Source organism: Fusarium oxysporum, chromosome X (genome assembly GCF_013085055.1).
Source record: "Fusarium oxysporum Fo47 chromosome X, complete sequence".
NCBI classification, from domain to species: domain Eukaryota; kingdom Fungi; phylum Ascomycota; class Sordariomycetes; order Hypocreales; family Nectriaceae; genus Fusarium; species Fusarium oxysporum.
Genome location: NC_072849.1, coordinates 1,909,531 through 1,927,191, shown reverse-complemented (window position 1 = coordinate 1,927,191; position 17,661 = coordinate 1,909,531). Strand labels below are relative to the sequence as shown.

Below are 17,661 nucleotides of genomic sequence, written 5' to 3'. Positions count from 1 at the left end.
GCCATGCTGAAGTACTAGTGAGTTCCACGGTATATAATGGCGATTGGATCACAACGAACAGGGATCATGGTTCAGAGATTCAAAACGATACAGGACAGTCACAGAAATGGAATTTGGGAGAATAACATGTTTGATATAAATGATAGTATGTAGTGTCAGGTCGCGTTCACCTTCCACTTTCTCAACCTAAGTATTGAAGAACAGGATTAAAGAGAGTAGAAGAAGAGAAGAAACCACTCAACGACAGATGTCAAAGACTGAGAGTAGAAATCATAAAGTTAAAAAGTGAAACAGAAGTTCTCTCGTTGAGATGTGTGAGAAGTGAGGGAACGAGTGTTGATTGCCTTGCGTGAACATCCTCCAAACATTGTCATCATCCTAGCACATAAGCCACGAGTCCTCTGGCCCAATGATCCCAGACTTGGGGCCAGTCGTAAGTGTGATTTTTCATCAAGCAAGATCAAGCTGAGCTTTTGTTGAAGCATGGAAGGATGGCCCTGAGTTGCTGGCCTAGGTAGAAGGCTTATCGGGGTTACCAGGTCCTGGGTAATCTGGTTTATGAGGCTTAGGTGGGTAGTGAGGCTCAGGCTTGTGCGGCTTGGGAGGAGGATAGTGAGGCTTTGGCTCATGAGGCTTAGGCGGGTAGTGAGGCTCAGGCTTGTGCGGCTTGGGAGGAGGATAGTGAGGCTTTGGCTCATGAGGCTTAGGCGGGTAGTGAGGCTCAGGCTTGTGCGGCTTGGGAGGAGGATAGTGAGGCTTTGGCTCATGAGGCTTAGGTGGGTAGTGAGGCTCAGGCTTGTGCGGCTTGGGAGGAGGATAGTGAGGCTTTGGCTCATGAGGCTTAGGTGGGTAGTGAGGCTCAGGCTTGTGCGGCTTGGGAGGAGGATAGTGAGGCTTTGGCTCATGAGGCTTAGGTGGGTAGTGAGGCTCAGGCTTGTGCGGCTTGGGAGGAGGATAGTGAGGCTTTGGCTCATGAGGCTTAGGTGGGTAGTGAGGCTCAGGCTTGGGATGCTTAGGAGGAGGGTAATGAGGCTTCCCAGGCTGACCAGGGTTATCCTCCCACGGCTTATGAGGCTTGCCTGGATGATCAGGTTTATGAGGTTTAGGTGGGTAGTGCGGTTTTGGCTTATGAGGCTTAGGCGGATAGTGAGGCTCCGGCTTAGGATGCCAAGGCTCTGGTTTGTGAGGCTTGGGAGGAGGATAGTGAGGCTTTGGCTCATGAGGCTTAGGTGGGTAATGCGGTTTTGGCTTATGAGGCTTAGGCGGATAGTGAGGCTCCGGCTTAGGATGCCAAGGCTCTGGTTTGTGAGGCTTGGGAGGAGGATAGTGCGGCTTCTCAGGCTGGCTGGGATAATTCTCCCACGGCTTGTGAGGCTTCGGCTTCTCTATACCACAGCCGGGATCGTATGGCTTGGGCTTGTACTCATGGTAGGAGATCTCCCTGCCAGGCTCGGCAACAGGAGCAGAGACAGCTCCCGAGCTCAGAGCCAAGAGGGTAACAGCAGACAGCTTCATCTTTGCAAATGGTTGGCAGGGCTGTGCTGCAGTGAAGAAAAGATTGTAAAGAGATTGTCAAGTCCCTCTAAAGAGTGAAGAGACAGTTGAAGAAGTGAAGTTGAGAAAGTGAAAGGCGGATGAGGAGGGACGAGAATAGATTTCGACGGGGAAACGACGAGCTTTTATGTTCGTTTCTCGTCGCTGGACGAGACATTGAGAAGAACCATACAATACCTTTACATTGACCTCGATCAACGTGCTGCACTCCATCGTGAATGGATCGGCTGGGATCGAGTGAAATCCACGTTGAGTTCATGGTGGCATGCCTACCTACATTCCCTTGGAAAATATTCGACAGGCATGCATCATGATGCCTTAGTTCTTAACCTCAAATCGAATAGATGTCTAACCTCTCGGATGAGAAATTCCGCCTTGATTCTTAGATGCGATTGGCTTCTACAAGGACATTGATGCTCCAAGCTCGACATGACTGTTTCTGTCGATACGGAGTTGACACTCTGAAAAAAACTGCCACATGGCGTTATTGCAGAATGGTGTTGTCATTGTCGTCTGCCTTCAAGTGGTGGCTTGCTTACGAACAGAAATTTGTGTCTTCTCGTATCATGCATGCACTTTTGAATGTGGTGTCTTCATGCAGAAGCAGAGAGCAAAGGTTGGGTCACGGTTCCCCTGAGGCTGAATATTGAAACAGTCAAGGGTAAATCCCACCAACAGAATGCTGAGAATACTTGTGGGGTTACTATGGCCAATTGGTCTTCAGGTGCGGTTCGGACAAATGGACTCTCCGTGACCAGACAGCCATAGGTCAGCTTTAGATAAAATAACCCATTAGATGTGAAACAGTAATTCATGGGATAGATCGTATTTATTGACGGTCGAATAGAAATAGAACGAAAGAGCTTTGTTGGCGCAAGAACAGCTTCTCACTCCGCAACTTCGGTTCGTTGCTGCTGCTGTACCTTTCTCAGATCTCACAACCGAGGCTTCCGGGGATAATGCTATGAGCATGACACAACACAATATGCTACTCATTATGCATATTGTGTGTAGGACGAAATAAGTCTGGTCGAGTTGGTCATCCCCAATCAAGACATCGCCAGCGGTTGCATGCTCAGGAATGCGGGTATCAAGCCAAACCGGCCTCAACGTTGAGGCACCTGTAACGGTCAGATCCAAACTCAATTCTGTGTTAGTATCAAGTCTAAGCTAAAATTTATGGTTGTTCCTGTCTCTAAAATGTCTGTCCCTGGAGCTATCAAGCGAGATTTTCCAGGTACCTGAGAACCTGAGAGCTAGATTTGTACGCTGACATGGTTACAGTGTCATCTTGAATCGGCCATGACTGAGTAAGAGAACTCTATTTAAGCTTTCTAACATGCACATCAAGTCAACCAAGTGTTTCAGCTTAGCCTGACTTGATATTTTCATTGATCGATTTGGCTCTGGGCGATTCAAGAAAGCATGCGAATCGTACTGACCAAATCCAACACCGAAGTCCTCCATCACCAACATTATATGTGAGTGTAATTGTGCAGGCGCCTCATGCAAGCTCGATCGCGGTATTTCTGTTATGCATTAGGAGATAATCATTTGGGAGGGACAACCATTGGTGCCCGCCTAGGAGCTCGTGTCAAGTCTTATGCATTAATGCATGGCTTACAGTCATAACTTGTATTTCGTGATCTTTAGTCGTTGCTAACATCAACCGACTCCTGAGTCTCGCGCCACTAGTGAGAATTGCGATATTTGTGAGACGTATTGCCTCATTTGTCCACCAACAGAGCGAATGTTGTTGAGAGGGTGTCCAGTTCTGTCTGCACAACATTCAATAGTCTCGTTTAGGGTATTTTTAGCTTTTATCGGGGACTTTCTTTCGGACCAATTACACCTCAAAATGGAAGCCCGATCCTGATTTGGCCAGATCACAACATCACGTCAGATGTGAAACAGTTGAGTCCTCGTGTTGATTTATACCTGCATTAGTTCAAGGTCTAGGTCCATTTAACTTGAGTTTATCAGCATGGTCAAGACATAACCCTTGGCGATGTCTTGCCAGAAGCTCAAACTATTGACTGTTAGATACTCAGCCGCATGCAGTGTAAGCTCTAAACGAGTGTTCGCTATTCATTTAGATGCAGCAGCGCTCACGAAAGATTACCGATTCCAGCACTTTCTACGATTGAGAGTCCTCCTTCGATCCGAAAATGCTTCAATCGGACTCTTATCATCCATACTTCAACTTAGTTATCCCCACTATGTTTAACTTTATTGCCATGCTCAAAATCTGTTCCCAGTTATCTCCGTGAGTCTTATGCCATCTATGGTTTCCGCACTCCGGCGGATCCCTAAAATGACAATGGAGCCGTGTAACGTGAGAAGCATTGTAGAGTTTCACAACCTCGAGTCTTCAATGATTCATGGTAATTGAAGTTAGGAGCGCAATATCCTCACCCATTGCTCTTCTGGTCGCCATGGCCATATGTGCAGACAGAAATACTTTGATTGGATTCGCATCAGCTTAGTCGTCGGCCCTGGTATTCAAGTCCACTGCCAGCCAAGGAGAGGTAATACACACTATAGCATGGTTTTCGTCCATGGCACTAATACCTGCAAGTGCCCACACAAAAACACCATCGCCATAAATGGAAGCCATTCCTTACTTGGTAAGTTGCCTGATGTCACTGTATGCAATGACTCTGGTACATCTCATGTTTACGAATCATCCGCTTCTCTTCGTCCTTCCAACCTATTGCGGAGGTTAGCTGAGGAGTGAGGCCTCATCGGTACAGCTCCCTCCTTTCACGTCAGGCTTGGCATCGCGTACCAATAAGATGCACATGTAACGGAATGAAGGCCTTCAGTTAATGCCGATCGAAGCCCGAGCTGTAAAGTTCAAACTGCCTTTCGACGTGTCGCAGGATTGGATAATGTACTTCCGCAGGGTGCTAGCTTTCGTCACGGTACGGGTTCCGTATTCCTGCTTAAGCTCCCTGCATTAGATTTGTGCTCTCCAGCCGCTGAAGAGACAGTATTTTGCTCAGGTTTACTCAAGTAGTTACAAGCTTACTGCAATAATGGCGATCAGCTGAAAAGAACATGATACAGAAGACAGACCACTGTACATCAGATGCTGCTACATATTCACTTGTCGTGTGGCGGTTGGTTGATCCATCGTGATCCTGACACAAGCCATGCTCTTGTTGAGGTTGATCTTGTCTGGATAACAGTGAGACGAAGCTCAAACTCTTTATCTATAAGATCGCGATAGTAGCATATGCGAGTAGTGCAGTGAGAGAGGCTCAAGAGCATCAAGTGAGGATATCAGCTGAATGTTTCTATTTGAAAGACGTAGTTTAGTCTATACCTTGTGAGAGTCTAAGCCTTCCACGGAAAGGGTTCATTGTTTCCAACCAGTTATTGCAACATTGTCCCAACCCAGAACATCACAACTGATGGTACCCTTGAACTTTTGGTACTTATTTCCAGTAAAGACCATATAACCAATGCCTGATTGAATCGCGTCGAGTGGTGAATGATCCTCTGGGACTACATCCGATTCAGGCTTTACAAGTACTTTTCCTCTCCATGAAAGCCAGAACTTTGGTTGTCGGAAAGTATTCTTCTCAAAATTGTCAGACCGCAGCTCTTCAGTGGTCTTGCAGTCATGGGGCTCTTTCGGGCGATCATCTTCATCTCCCGAAACCTCAGATGATTGCTGTTCGGGACAGGTCTCGTGTTGTTGATTATCAGCGTCAGAGTCATCCGCTGATCTTCTCCCAGGGCTATATGCTATGCCATCAGCATGGCAATCTGGTTCCTCCGAGATATTTGCCCGATCCAGGATCTCATGGATTTTCTTCCGACTTCCGGCCATGACAAAAGAAGCATCCAACACGGCAGGAAGAAATAAGTCGCCCTCCAACCCATCTTCCTCATCTGTAAACCGATGGATCTCAAACCGCGGCGAGTTCGCGGGGTGACGTTTATGCTTTACGTCCCTTTCATCTTTGGCTGGACTGCGATTGCATTGAGAGGCACGAACCAGGGAATGAGCTTTGGGACATTGAAGTTGGTAGGGGCCGAGGATTCTTGTAATGCTTAAGGGGCTAGAAACCTGTGGTGTGAATTTGCGAGACTTCCGATTATGAAAGGCCCGCGAAGAGAATATTTCCTGCTGCCAACATTCATCCATTTTAAGAGGAAGAGCATAAAGTAATAAAGTTGGAAGATGGGCGCTAAATGCATGTAGATATGTATGACGTTGTGAACTGTCCCTCAGAATCTGAGTGTACTCTTGAGGTACTTTTATGGGGCTTGACCTAGTATTGATTAGCCGCTGATTGATACGGCATCATGATAAGGCAATATGTAGCAGGTGGCTCCTAACTGTGGATAAACTAAGCCGTGCTAGGTTTATTATTAGTAGACTATATAAGGCATATAACTAAGTTTATTAAAGTATTATATCTTATAATAATATATTTAATATATATTAGGCTTAATTAATATAAAGAAGTTTTATTAATAATTATTAAGTTAGAATTTATAAAAGTATAAATAAATATATTTTATATATTATAATATTTATTATTGATTAATAAGGTTACTAAGAGATTAATAATAATTTAAGGAAATTAATATTATTTAAAATACATTAGTTTTAATTATATAAATTATAATATTAAAGATTAAAATACTAATTTAATAATATATAAAATACTATTAAAAACCTTAAAATAAGATATAAATTTAAAAAATAATAATATATATATATAATACTTTATATTATATTATATGAAAAATAAATATTATAATTTACTAAGTTAGCCTTAAAAAATTTATTTAAGTATCTCTAAAGTCTAATATAATTTAAATATTTATTACCTCTTAATAAGTAAAACTTTATTAAGTTAATATTATTATAATAGGCTACTTTAATTATAGCTTATACCTAGTTATACATAACCTAGCTAGAAAGCCTTATTTTTTAATTAGCCTTAATTTCTTTTCATAACTTACTTTAAAGATTATTATTTTACTAACCCCTATAAATAATATATTTAAATTATTTATTATATTCTTATTATAAGTAATTTAATTTAACTTTAACTTATATGTTTTAATTAAAATTATTAATAATATTATAATTATATTATATAAGTATTATTTAATTTTATTTATCCTTAACTTATATTTCTCCTATTATATTATCTTATAACCTAATCTAATCTATTATTAACCTATTAAGTTAGCCTTAATCTACTAATATTTATAGTTTTTCCCTAAATACTAAAACCTTTTTTCTTAATTTGCCTTTTTCCTCCTTTTTTCCCTCTTATTTCCCCTCCTTTACCTTATGATAGCCCTTAATTCTTATAATAAAATATTTATATTATTAATTTAACTAATTTAATTATATATTTTAACTTTATAAACTATATCTAATATAAATTATTATTACTGCCTAATATAATACTATTAATAAAGGCCTATTATTACCTTAATATACCTTAACCTTATTTTAAATAATTAATTAAGTCTTTTAATACCTTTATTAAGCTTATAATATATCTAATAATATATATATTTTATATAATATTATAAAGCTATATTTAGTAATTAAAGATTATAAGATTAACTTATTATATTAATTATAACTTATTAATATATAATAGGTCTTTACTTATAATTTTATAATAATAAAAAAAGAAATATAAACTTAGGATCTTTTTAATATTAATATTATTAATTTATATTAGAGGGCTAAGTATATAGTAATTAATTACTATAATTAACTAATTATAGCCTAAGTAATTATTAGTAATAATAATTATATAATAATATATCTTATAATAAAAGTAAGAGTTCTTAGCTTATTTTAATATAGCCTTTTAGGGTTAAAGCCTTAATAGTAATTACCTTAAAAGGGGAATAATAAAGAGGATATTTAACTTACTAAGGATAAGGGAAATATCTTTTTTATACTTATAAATTAAGGCTACTTATTTAATTAAATCTTAAGGTTTAAGGCAGTAGTTATATAATCTGCTAAGACTTAATATTAAGGTTATTATATCTTTTAATATAATATATAATGCCTTATATTATATTATATTAAAAATAAATACCTTATTTTATTATCTTATTTTAATACCTTTAGCTTTACTTTATGTATTATTTAATAGGTATTTTAACTTTTAAATAATTATATTATAATAATACTTAAAAAAAGCTTATAAATACTTAATTCTAATAAGCCTTATTTAATAAAAAGTAATAATATAATTAATATAATTAACTAAGTTATTAAGGAAAATAATTATAACAAGCTTTATCTTTTTTTTATATTAATAATATATTAATATTTAGCTAATTTATTAAATTTATTATATATTATATTTTATAACCTATTTAACCCTCTTTATATTATTAATACTAATAATTTTTAACTTTAAGTAATTAAACTTATATAAAACTTGAAATATTTTCTTCTTATTTCTTTAAACCTTATAATTACCTTACTTCTATCTTAATTATACTTTTATAGTTTAAGATTATAAGTAGCTAAATTTATATATTATTAAGGTTTAATCTTTTCTAGTGTTTGTTTAGCTTATTACTAAATATTCTTAAGTTACTTATTATATAAGTTATTATAAAAAGTCTTAATAAATTCTCTTTCCCTCTGGCTTAAATTTACCCCTCTAAGTAACTTCCCTTTTAGCTTATAAAGTAGTTTTATTTTATAATTAAAAAAGCCTCCATTAATTAGCTAATAATAAGGCTATAAAAGTAAAAGGGTTTTATAATTAAAAGTATTAATTTAATATAATCAGTATTATCTTTTTTTTTAATTTATTTTAATTTTTATTATTATATTATAAAGCTTATAGTAATTATCCTTTTTAATAGCTTACTTAATTTTATAAGTTACATTATAACCTTTTATTAAATAAAACCTATTAGGATTAAGTACCTATAGGCTTCTTTTAATAGTATTATAACCCTAATAGTTTTATTATATAGACTTTATATTTTCTACTAATTATTATATCTCCTATTAAAGATAATTAATACTAAGAATTTATAATTAAAACTAATCTAGTATAGCTAATATTAATCTACTTAAATTACTACTAATTATTTAATAACCTTATTAATTAATTATAATTACCTTAAGTATTTTTTTTTCCCTTACTATTAGCCTTATATAAGGCTATTAAGCTTTTTAACTTTTCTATAAAGGCTTAAATAGTAAGACCCCTATAGCAGGCTATTATTATAAAATCCAAAATTATATAAGGTTTATCTGCCTTAATAATATAATTACTGCCTTAACCAGGCAATATTAAAGCCAGTTACCTCTTAGCAGTTAGGTTACCCTTCTTCCTTTATCCTACCTAAAGGACTACTCTTTAATCGACCTTTATAACATACCATGCCTAGTCTATCTATTACACTTAAGTAAGTTTCCTAACCCGGCTTCTAACCCTTCTTACTAATAGTATAATAGCTATACTGCCTTAATACCTACTATATAAAATAGCCTATAATTATATAATTATACCTATTATATAACTAGCTATAACCTTAATTTAGCTATTAGGCCTACCTTAAATATAGCTAGTAAAAAAAAACTTAAAGAGATCTATATAATAATAACTACTATTAGGAAGAACTTCTTATTAAGATATAAATCTAACCTTATTAGGATAGCTATCTTTAATTATAGCCTAATCTGGTTAATTAGGTATAGAGATTAGAGGTATTATCTTAATTTAATTAATTTAAACTAGGTTAATTCTAAGCTATTAGGTCTTAAGGACCTAGAAAGGGGCCTAAGGGAAGGTTATTACCTTCAGTCAGACTAGGTAGCCTTCCTTACTGCCTTTATAGGTTTAGTTATATATAAAGAGTGGCTCTTTAATATATCTAAAAGGGTTATTACTATCAAGGGGAAGCTGCTCCTGAATTAGTGATATACAGACCAGCCTGATTATGGTCTTAAACCATAAGAGCATAGGGGCTTATGGACAGGGAGTCTACATACAGAGTTCTAAGATAAACGCGGGGTAAAGGCAGGGTTCTATAGAAATTCTATTAAAGTCAGAATTAAAGGAATTAGGTTAACTTTTATATAAGTTAGTTAGTAAAAGTTAAATTAACCATTATTAATTAAATATATAAAATAGGGTACATAACTAATTAACCTTATATATAAGAACAGATAAAGTGAAATTAATAAAAAAGCAGTAATTTAAACTAGGGAACTTTTAGTAATAAGTCTAATTTATAATTATTTTCTAAGATTTTTTATAATACTTTGTAAAATCTAATAAATTTATAATTTAATTTATAAGTTAGTTAATTTATTTTAATATTTTTTATAGCTAGGTAAATTATATCTTTTTTTAAAAATATTAATCCTTTTAATTAGTTTAAGTTATAATAGTTTTTTATATAATTTTTAATAAATTTAAGTTTTATTTTTATTTCTTTATATAGGTTTTTAAGGTTATTACTTTTAAGTATAATAGCTAAATTAATTAATTTTTCTTATTATATATTATAATATATATTTAATATAAATTTAAAATTAGTATAAGCTAGTATAAGCTTTATACTTTTATTATATATAGTATTATAAGTAAGTTAAGCTATTAATAATTTCTTAGCCTAATTATTTTATTTATAAGTAATATACTATTATATATACTATTTAAGTACTTAGTTTATATATTTAGTTTATTTATTAGCTTATAATTAAACTATTAGTATCAGTTAATAATTTAATTTAAGTTATATTATAAGTACTTACTAAAATATTACTATAAATATAAGTCTCTTATCTAAAAGGATTTCTATAGGTAACTTATATATACTAATAATATATTAGTAAAAAATATAAAAATGTTCTTTTATATTTATTACTTCTTTATAAGGTAGGTAATATAAGAACTTTATAAGTGAATTTATTATAATTATAATACTATTATATAAGATTTTAATTAAGGGTTTTTTTAATAAGGGTAACTTAATTATAAAATCTATTATAATTAAGTCCTAAGGTTATTATATTACTAGTAGTAGTTATAACTATTTATAAGTTTTATATCTTTAAGCTTTTATTCTTAGGTATAAGTTATATTATTTAATAATATCTTTTATATCTTTCTTTTTAAACTTATTTAGAGTTATTTTACTATTTTTATAATACCTTAATATTTATATAAGAGGTATAAATAAAATTTATAAAGAAAGTTATAATTATATTTTAATAGAGGATTTCATTACTTAATTATCCTTATTATTATTTTAATAAGTTAGGTAAATTAACATTCCCCTTTTTAATTAAACTCTAGGAGTTATTTCTTAGTTTTAATTATTCTTATATTATAATTAGGTTTTTAACTAATAGTATTTATATATTTATTATTAATTCCTTTATAATATATTATAATAAAGTTAAGTTTATATAGGTATTTAGTATAATATAGTTATTATTAGTTTAGTTTATATATTATTATAAAATAAGTTATATTCTTAGAATTTATTTATAAATACTTTTACTAGGTATTTACTTCCTTTAAGGTAATATTTAAATTCCTTAAAGTAATTAATAATAGCTAAGAATTCTTTATTATAAATAAGAAAATTAAGTTCTACTTTATATATCTTATAAAAGTAAAAAGTAATAAGATATAATATATTATTATTATCTTATTATCTTATTTATCTTCCTAAGGTAAAGTTAAAAGTATTAATTTCAAGTTTAATTTACTAATTAGGGTTAAACATAATTCAAAGAGGCTTATTTATAATAGCTAATTTAAGCTATTCAAAAGCTTATTATATTTTATTATTTTTTTAAAATTATTTATTTTTCTTAGTAATCTTAGTAAGTAAAATAATAATCTTACTAAAGTTTTTAATAAATTATTAATAATAGTTAATAAATCCTAGGAAGGATTATATTTATTTTATTAATATTAGTAATTTCTATTTAGTAATTATTATAATTTTTTATGTATTTATCTTAATCTTAATATATAAGATTTTATATCCTAAATAGGTTACTTAAGACTAATAAAAATAGCTTTTAGTAGGTTTAATAAGTATATTAATACATTATAATGCTTTTAATACCTTATAGATATATTTTATATATTCTTCTTTTATATTAGAGACGATAAAAATATTATCTATATAGTAAACTATAAAGATATTATCTATATAGTAAACTATAAAGATATTAAGATATTCTTAAAGTAAATTCATAATTATATATTAAAATAGTATAAGTATATTAATTAACCTAAAAGGCATAAGTAAATATTTAAATAATTTATATTCTATTTAAAAGGCTATCTTCTATTTATTACCTTTTTTAATTTAAATAAGAGTATAAGTAAATTTAAAATTAAGAGTTATAAATTATTTCTTACTAAATAGGCAGTCCTTAAGTTTAATAATAAGTAGTAATAATATCCTATCTTTTTCTATAACCTTATTAAGTTATTAGTAATTTACTATAAGTCTTAACTTATTTAAATTAGGTTTTAATATAAATATAACTAAGAATCCTACTAAGGATTTTAATAGTCTAATATATCCCTTCTATAATATATTATTTATTTACTCTTTAAGTATTCCTAGCTTATCTTAAGATAGATTATAAATAGAAAAGAATTTTAAACTTTTTTTACCTTTTAGTATAATTTTAATATTATAATCTATATATTAAGATAACTTTATATTTAATTCCTCTTAAGATAAGTTCTTATAAATATAATACTTTAATAATATATTCTTAAGTTATGTATTAAATTCATTTATACTCATAATTTATTTTATTTATTTAATATCTTAATCTAATTACTTAAATTATCCTTTAAGAGTTATAATTATTTATCTAATATATTTAACCTTACCATTATAGTATTTATATTATATTCCTTTTAAAATAAGTAATATTTTATTACTTTTATTTTTATTACTCTTTTTAATTAAAGTTTAATATCTTATATTATAGCCTAAATTACTTTTATTATTTAAAAAGTAATCTTTATAATTTACCTAGCTAGTTCTCTAGTTAAATTATAAGTTATAATATAATAGCTATAAGTATTTAAGTATTAGATTATATTTTTATTTTAAAATACTATTAAAGTTAATTTCTTAATTCTTTCTATTAATAAATACCTTAAGGTAATTAATCTCTTTAGTGACTTTTCTATCTTTATAAAGATAGGTTTCTCCTTATTTATTATATAATATATATAAGTTATTTTTATCTCTTTATAATAGCTTTAGTTTATTAACTATTATAAAGGAAATAAAGTTTATATTATTTATAAGTATACTTAGTTACTTGCCCTTAATTCTAAGTCTTAGTTCTAGGTAGGTTTATTAGAACCCTTTTATTATTATTCTTAGAGCTTCCTTAAGTAATTTAGCCTCTAATTTCTTACCTATTTATTATTTTTTTTATAAATAATATTTGCCTTTTTCCTATAGGTAATTTATATTATATTTACTCTTAATATAGTTAATATTATTAGGATATTTATTTTTAATAGCTAAATTTTATTAGTAAGTAGTTTTTATCTTTCTTACCTTATAGTCTAGGATAATATCTGCTTTTTCTTCTTTAGTAAGAGGTCTCTTTTTTTCCTTCTTAGTTTATATTAATTATTCTTATAATTATTATTTATTTAATTATTAAAAGATATCTTATTTATCTTAAAATATTTTTGTTTCTTATTAGGTAATATCTTAGTTAATTTAACTAAGTCTTTTATTAAATAACTTATCTTTTAATATTTTAATTTCTTAATATATATTTTATCTTTATTATATAATATATTGGGAGTTTTAAATATATTTTAAAGCTTATTCTTTTATTTCTATATAAATATTTAGTTTTATTACTTAAAATCCCTTATATCTCTTTATAACTCCATACCTAATTATATTAATAATTAGGTAAGGTTTTTATTTTTAATATTCTTAGACTTATACTAAGAAGGACAAGAGGTTCTTCCTAATAGTAGCTACTATTATATAAATCTCTTTAAGTTCTTCTTTACTAGCTGCATCTAAGGCAGGCCTAATAGCTAGATCAAGGTCATGGCTAGTTATGCAGTAGGCATAATTATATAGCTATAGGCTATTTTATATAGCAGGCATTAAGGCGGTATAGCTATTATGCTATTAGCAAGAAGGGTTAAAAGCCAGGTTAAGAAACTTACTTATAAGTTTACACTTAATTACTTACTTAGTTAGGATTTAACTGACCTTTAAGTAGAAATATAATAGATAGATTAGATATATCCTTTAGGTAGGATAAAGGAAGAAGGATAACTTAACTGCTAAGAGCTGGTATTAATACTACCTAGTTAAGGTAGTAATTATATTATTAAGGCAGATAAACCTTATATAATTTTAGATTTTATAATAATAGCCTATTATAAGGGTCTTACTATTTAGGCCTTTATAGAAAAGTTAAAAAGCTTAATGGCCTTATATAAGGCTAATAATAAGGGAAAAAAAAATATTAAGAAGTAATTATTTATTATTTTATCTTATTAATATCTTTAATAGTAATATTATATATATAATATTTATAATATTTATTTATAGTTTAGGTAATTAAGATACCTCCTTAGGTCTTTTTTAGCCTAGATATAATTTTTTAAAGTTATAAGATCTTCTAGTATTTTCTTTATAGGCTTAGATATAAATACTATTATCTTATTCTATAATTACTTATTCTCTAGTAAGTTTTATATACTTCTAATATTTACTAATTTAGAAATAATTATTAAATTTATTATAGTTTAATATAATAAGGGTATTTTAAATTATCTTTTTATTCTTACTTTTAAGTTTCTTAATATTAAATTCTTTTTAGACTCTATAAGATTCTAAGTAGTTAAGATTATAAATACATTAATTTAATTATTATAAGATAACTTTAATAGTAATATTATTAATTATATAATTAACCTTTTTAGTATTAGGTTTATTATTTATATTAGAAGTAACCTTTTTTTCCTTTTTAATTATAAAAATAGTTTTTCTTTTAGTAGGTTATTGATTATATTTTAATACTAGTATTTATTTTAGTTTAATTATTTTATCCTTTTTAGCTTATTATTATTATTCCTTTTAGTAGTTATTTCTTTTTTCTTTTTCTCTTTCTTATTTTATATATAGGTAACTTCTATAGTTAGTATTATATATCTTAGAATAGGTTATTATTCTAATTCTAATCTAAGATAGTATTTCTTAAAAGTTTCTTCCTTACTAAGAAATAAATTATATATATTAAGAGATAAATTAAAATTATTAGTATATTATATTTATGTTATATTATATTTATTTTTTCTTATTATATTAATAGTTTTAATTACTATTTATAATCTATTATTCTTCCTAATAATATTAATTTTCTTACCTTTAGGTATTAATTTATACTTTTAGTTAGTTTTAATAGGGTTTTTATATTCTGATTTATAATATCCTTTCTTATTATAATTATAATAAGTAATTCCTAACTTATTTCTTTTTATTATTTAAAAATCAATTAGCCCTAGTTTAATACTATATTAAGTATTAACTTTAAGGTCTTTCTTAGTTTATATAGTAATATAGTTTATTATCTTATTATTCTTTATTTTCTTATAATTCCTATTAAACTTATTCATTAAGTATATTAAAGAGAAATAATTTTAATATATCCTAGTCCTAAGGTAATTTACTTATAAATTATAAAAACTTAACTCCTAAGGTAAATCCTAATCTAGTTTATTTAAGTATTTTAATTTTTCTTTTTACTTAGCCTTTTTTATTAATAATTTTAAATAATATTTTAAGTACTTCTTTTATTTTATAATATTTATTTTCTTAAAAAAGTAAAGTAATTTATAGTTATAAATTATAAGATAGGTTTATTATATAATTATTTATAATAAGTTAAAATTATTAGGCTAGTATTTTAATAAGTCTTTTAGCTATATATATTACTTTAGTAGAATTATTATAAAATTAGTTTAAATAATATATAATAAAGGCTTAGCTTTATATAAAAAATATAAGTAACTTACTTAGGGTTTTATTAAAGTATTTAGGTAGGTAAGGCTTAAAGACTTCTCTTAGGTCTCTCTTATTACTAGCTATTAAAGCCAGGTTATATATTTCCTATTAAGTATTACTATTACTTTAATTCTATTAGTACTATAAGGTAATAAACTCTTTTAGTATTTAATATATTTTATTTATTCTATTAGTAATATTCCTAAGTTACTTATAAAGTTATTGAATTTCTAAGTTATTAAAACTCTAAGAAGACTTATTTCTATTATTTATATTTTTACTAGTTAATAGGTTATTAATTAATATAAGATTAATAAATATAATAAGCTAATAACCCTAGAGGTTAATAGTTATATTTTACTATTAAATAGGGTTACTATTTACAAATATTTTATTTATATTACTTAATATTATATAATATAAGTTAAATAAAAGCTATTAATATATAATAATTAAGTTTTAATTATAAATAAACTAAGCTATACTAGGTTTATTATTAGTAGATTATATAAGATATATAACTAAGCTTATTAAAGTATTATATCTCTTGATAGTAAATTTAATATTTATTAGGCTTAATTAATATAAAGAAGTTTTATTAATAGCTAGTAAGCTAGAATGTATAAAAGTATAAATAAATATATTCTATATACTTAAAATATCTATATAAAAGTATTATAATATAAGTTTATTATTAATCTTAGAATAATATAGTCTTAAAGTATTATTATTCTTATATTTATTAATCCTTATTTAATTAATTACTTATTATAAGGTTTTTTATAAGATATATATAATATAACTACTAGGATTATAATATAAGCTTTTTAGCTTTTCTATAAAGGCTTAAATAATAAGACCCTTATAATAGGCTATTATTATAGAATTTAAAATTATATAAGGTTTATCTGCCTTAATAATATAATTACTACCTTAACTAGGGAGTATTCGGACTAGCTATAGCCCTACTCTTAGCAGTTAGATTACCCTTCTTCCTTTATCCTACTTAAAGGATGCACTTAATCTATTTATTATACTTCTACTTAAAGATTAGTTAGACCCTAACTAAGTAAGTAATTAATTATAAACTTATAAGTAAGTTTCTTAACCTAGCTTTCCCTTTTAATCCTTCTTTTTAATAGTATAATAGCTATACTGCCTTAATGCCTATTATATAAAATAGCCTATAGCTATATAATTATACCTATTATATAACTAGCTATAACCTTAATCTAGTTATTAGGCCTGCCTTAGATATAACTAATAAAGAAGAACTTAAAGACATTTATATAATAATAATTACTATTAAAAAGAACTTCTTATTAAGATATAAGTCTAACCTTATTATAATAGCTATTTCTAATTATAGCCTATTTTAGTTAATTAGTTATATAAATTAAAGGTATTATATTAATTTAATTAATTTAAATTAGGTTAATTTTAAGCTATTAAATCTTAAGGACTTAAAAAAAGGCCTAAAGGAACGTTATTACCTTTAGTTAGACTAGGTAGCCTTTCTTACTGCCTTTATAGGTTTAAACTTAGTTATATATAAAAAGTAGCTCTTTAATATATTTAAAAGGGGTATTACTATTTAGGGGAGCTACTCTTAAATTAGTAAAGACTAGCCTAATTATAGTCTTAAACTATACGAGTATAAGGGCTTATAAATAGGGAGTTTATATATAGAGTTTTAAGATAAATATAAGATAAAGGCAGGGATTTATAGAAATTCTATTAAGGTTAGAATTAAAAGAATTAGGTTAACTTTTATATAAACTAATTAATAAAAGTTAAATTAACCTCTATTAAGTAAATATATATAATATAATATATAATTAATTAACCTTATATATAAGAATAAATAAAATAAAATTAATAAAAAAGTAATAACTTAAACTAGGAAAGTATTTTTATGTCCCTATAATTTAATATTCTAAAAGAATTAATATAAGCTAAATTATAATTGAAAAATTAATTAAAAACACTAGTTAAGTATATTAATATAATAATTAAGAATTAATAATTAATAATTAATAATTTATA

General features: G+C 27.7%; 2 protein-coding genes across 2 annotated transcripts; both read right to left on the bottom strand.

The window, feature by feature from the left end:
- Window positions 1-510: 510 nt before the first annotated feature.
- Window positions 511-1,515, bottom strand: FOBCDRAFT_280531 (uncharacterized protein; the record flags this gene model as incomplete). Its single annotated transcript, XM_031191673.2, has 1 exon — window positions 511-1,515. One exon carries the CDS (start codon window positions 1,513-1,515, stop codon window positions 511-513), a length of 1,005 nt encoding a protein of 334 aa, XP_031032904.2.
- A 3,340-nt stretch (window positions 1,516-4,855) lies between these two features.
- FOBCDRAFT_232804 (uncharacterized protein) lies at window positions 4,856-5,846 on the bottom strand. Its single transcript, XM_031191672.3, has one exon. The coding sequence runs from the start codon at window positions 5,708-5,710 to the stop codon at window positions 4,916-4,918; it is 795 nt and encodes a 264-aa protein (XP_031032903.2). The 5' UTR covers window positions 5,711-5,846; the 3' UTR covers window positions 4,856-4,915.
- Window positions 5,847-17,661: the final 11,815 nt, after the last annotated feature.

Excerpts from the sequence above, each read along its gene's own strand:
- FOBCDRAFT_232804 (XM_031191672.3), bottom strand. The coding sequence starts at position 5,710 with ATGGATGAATGTTGGCAGCAGGAAATATTCTCTTCGCGGGCCTTTCAT.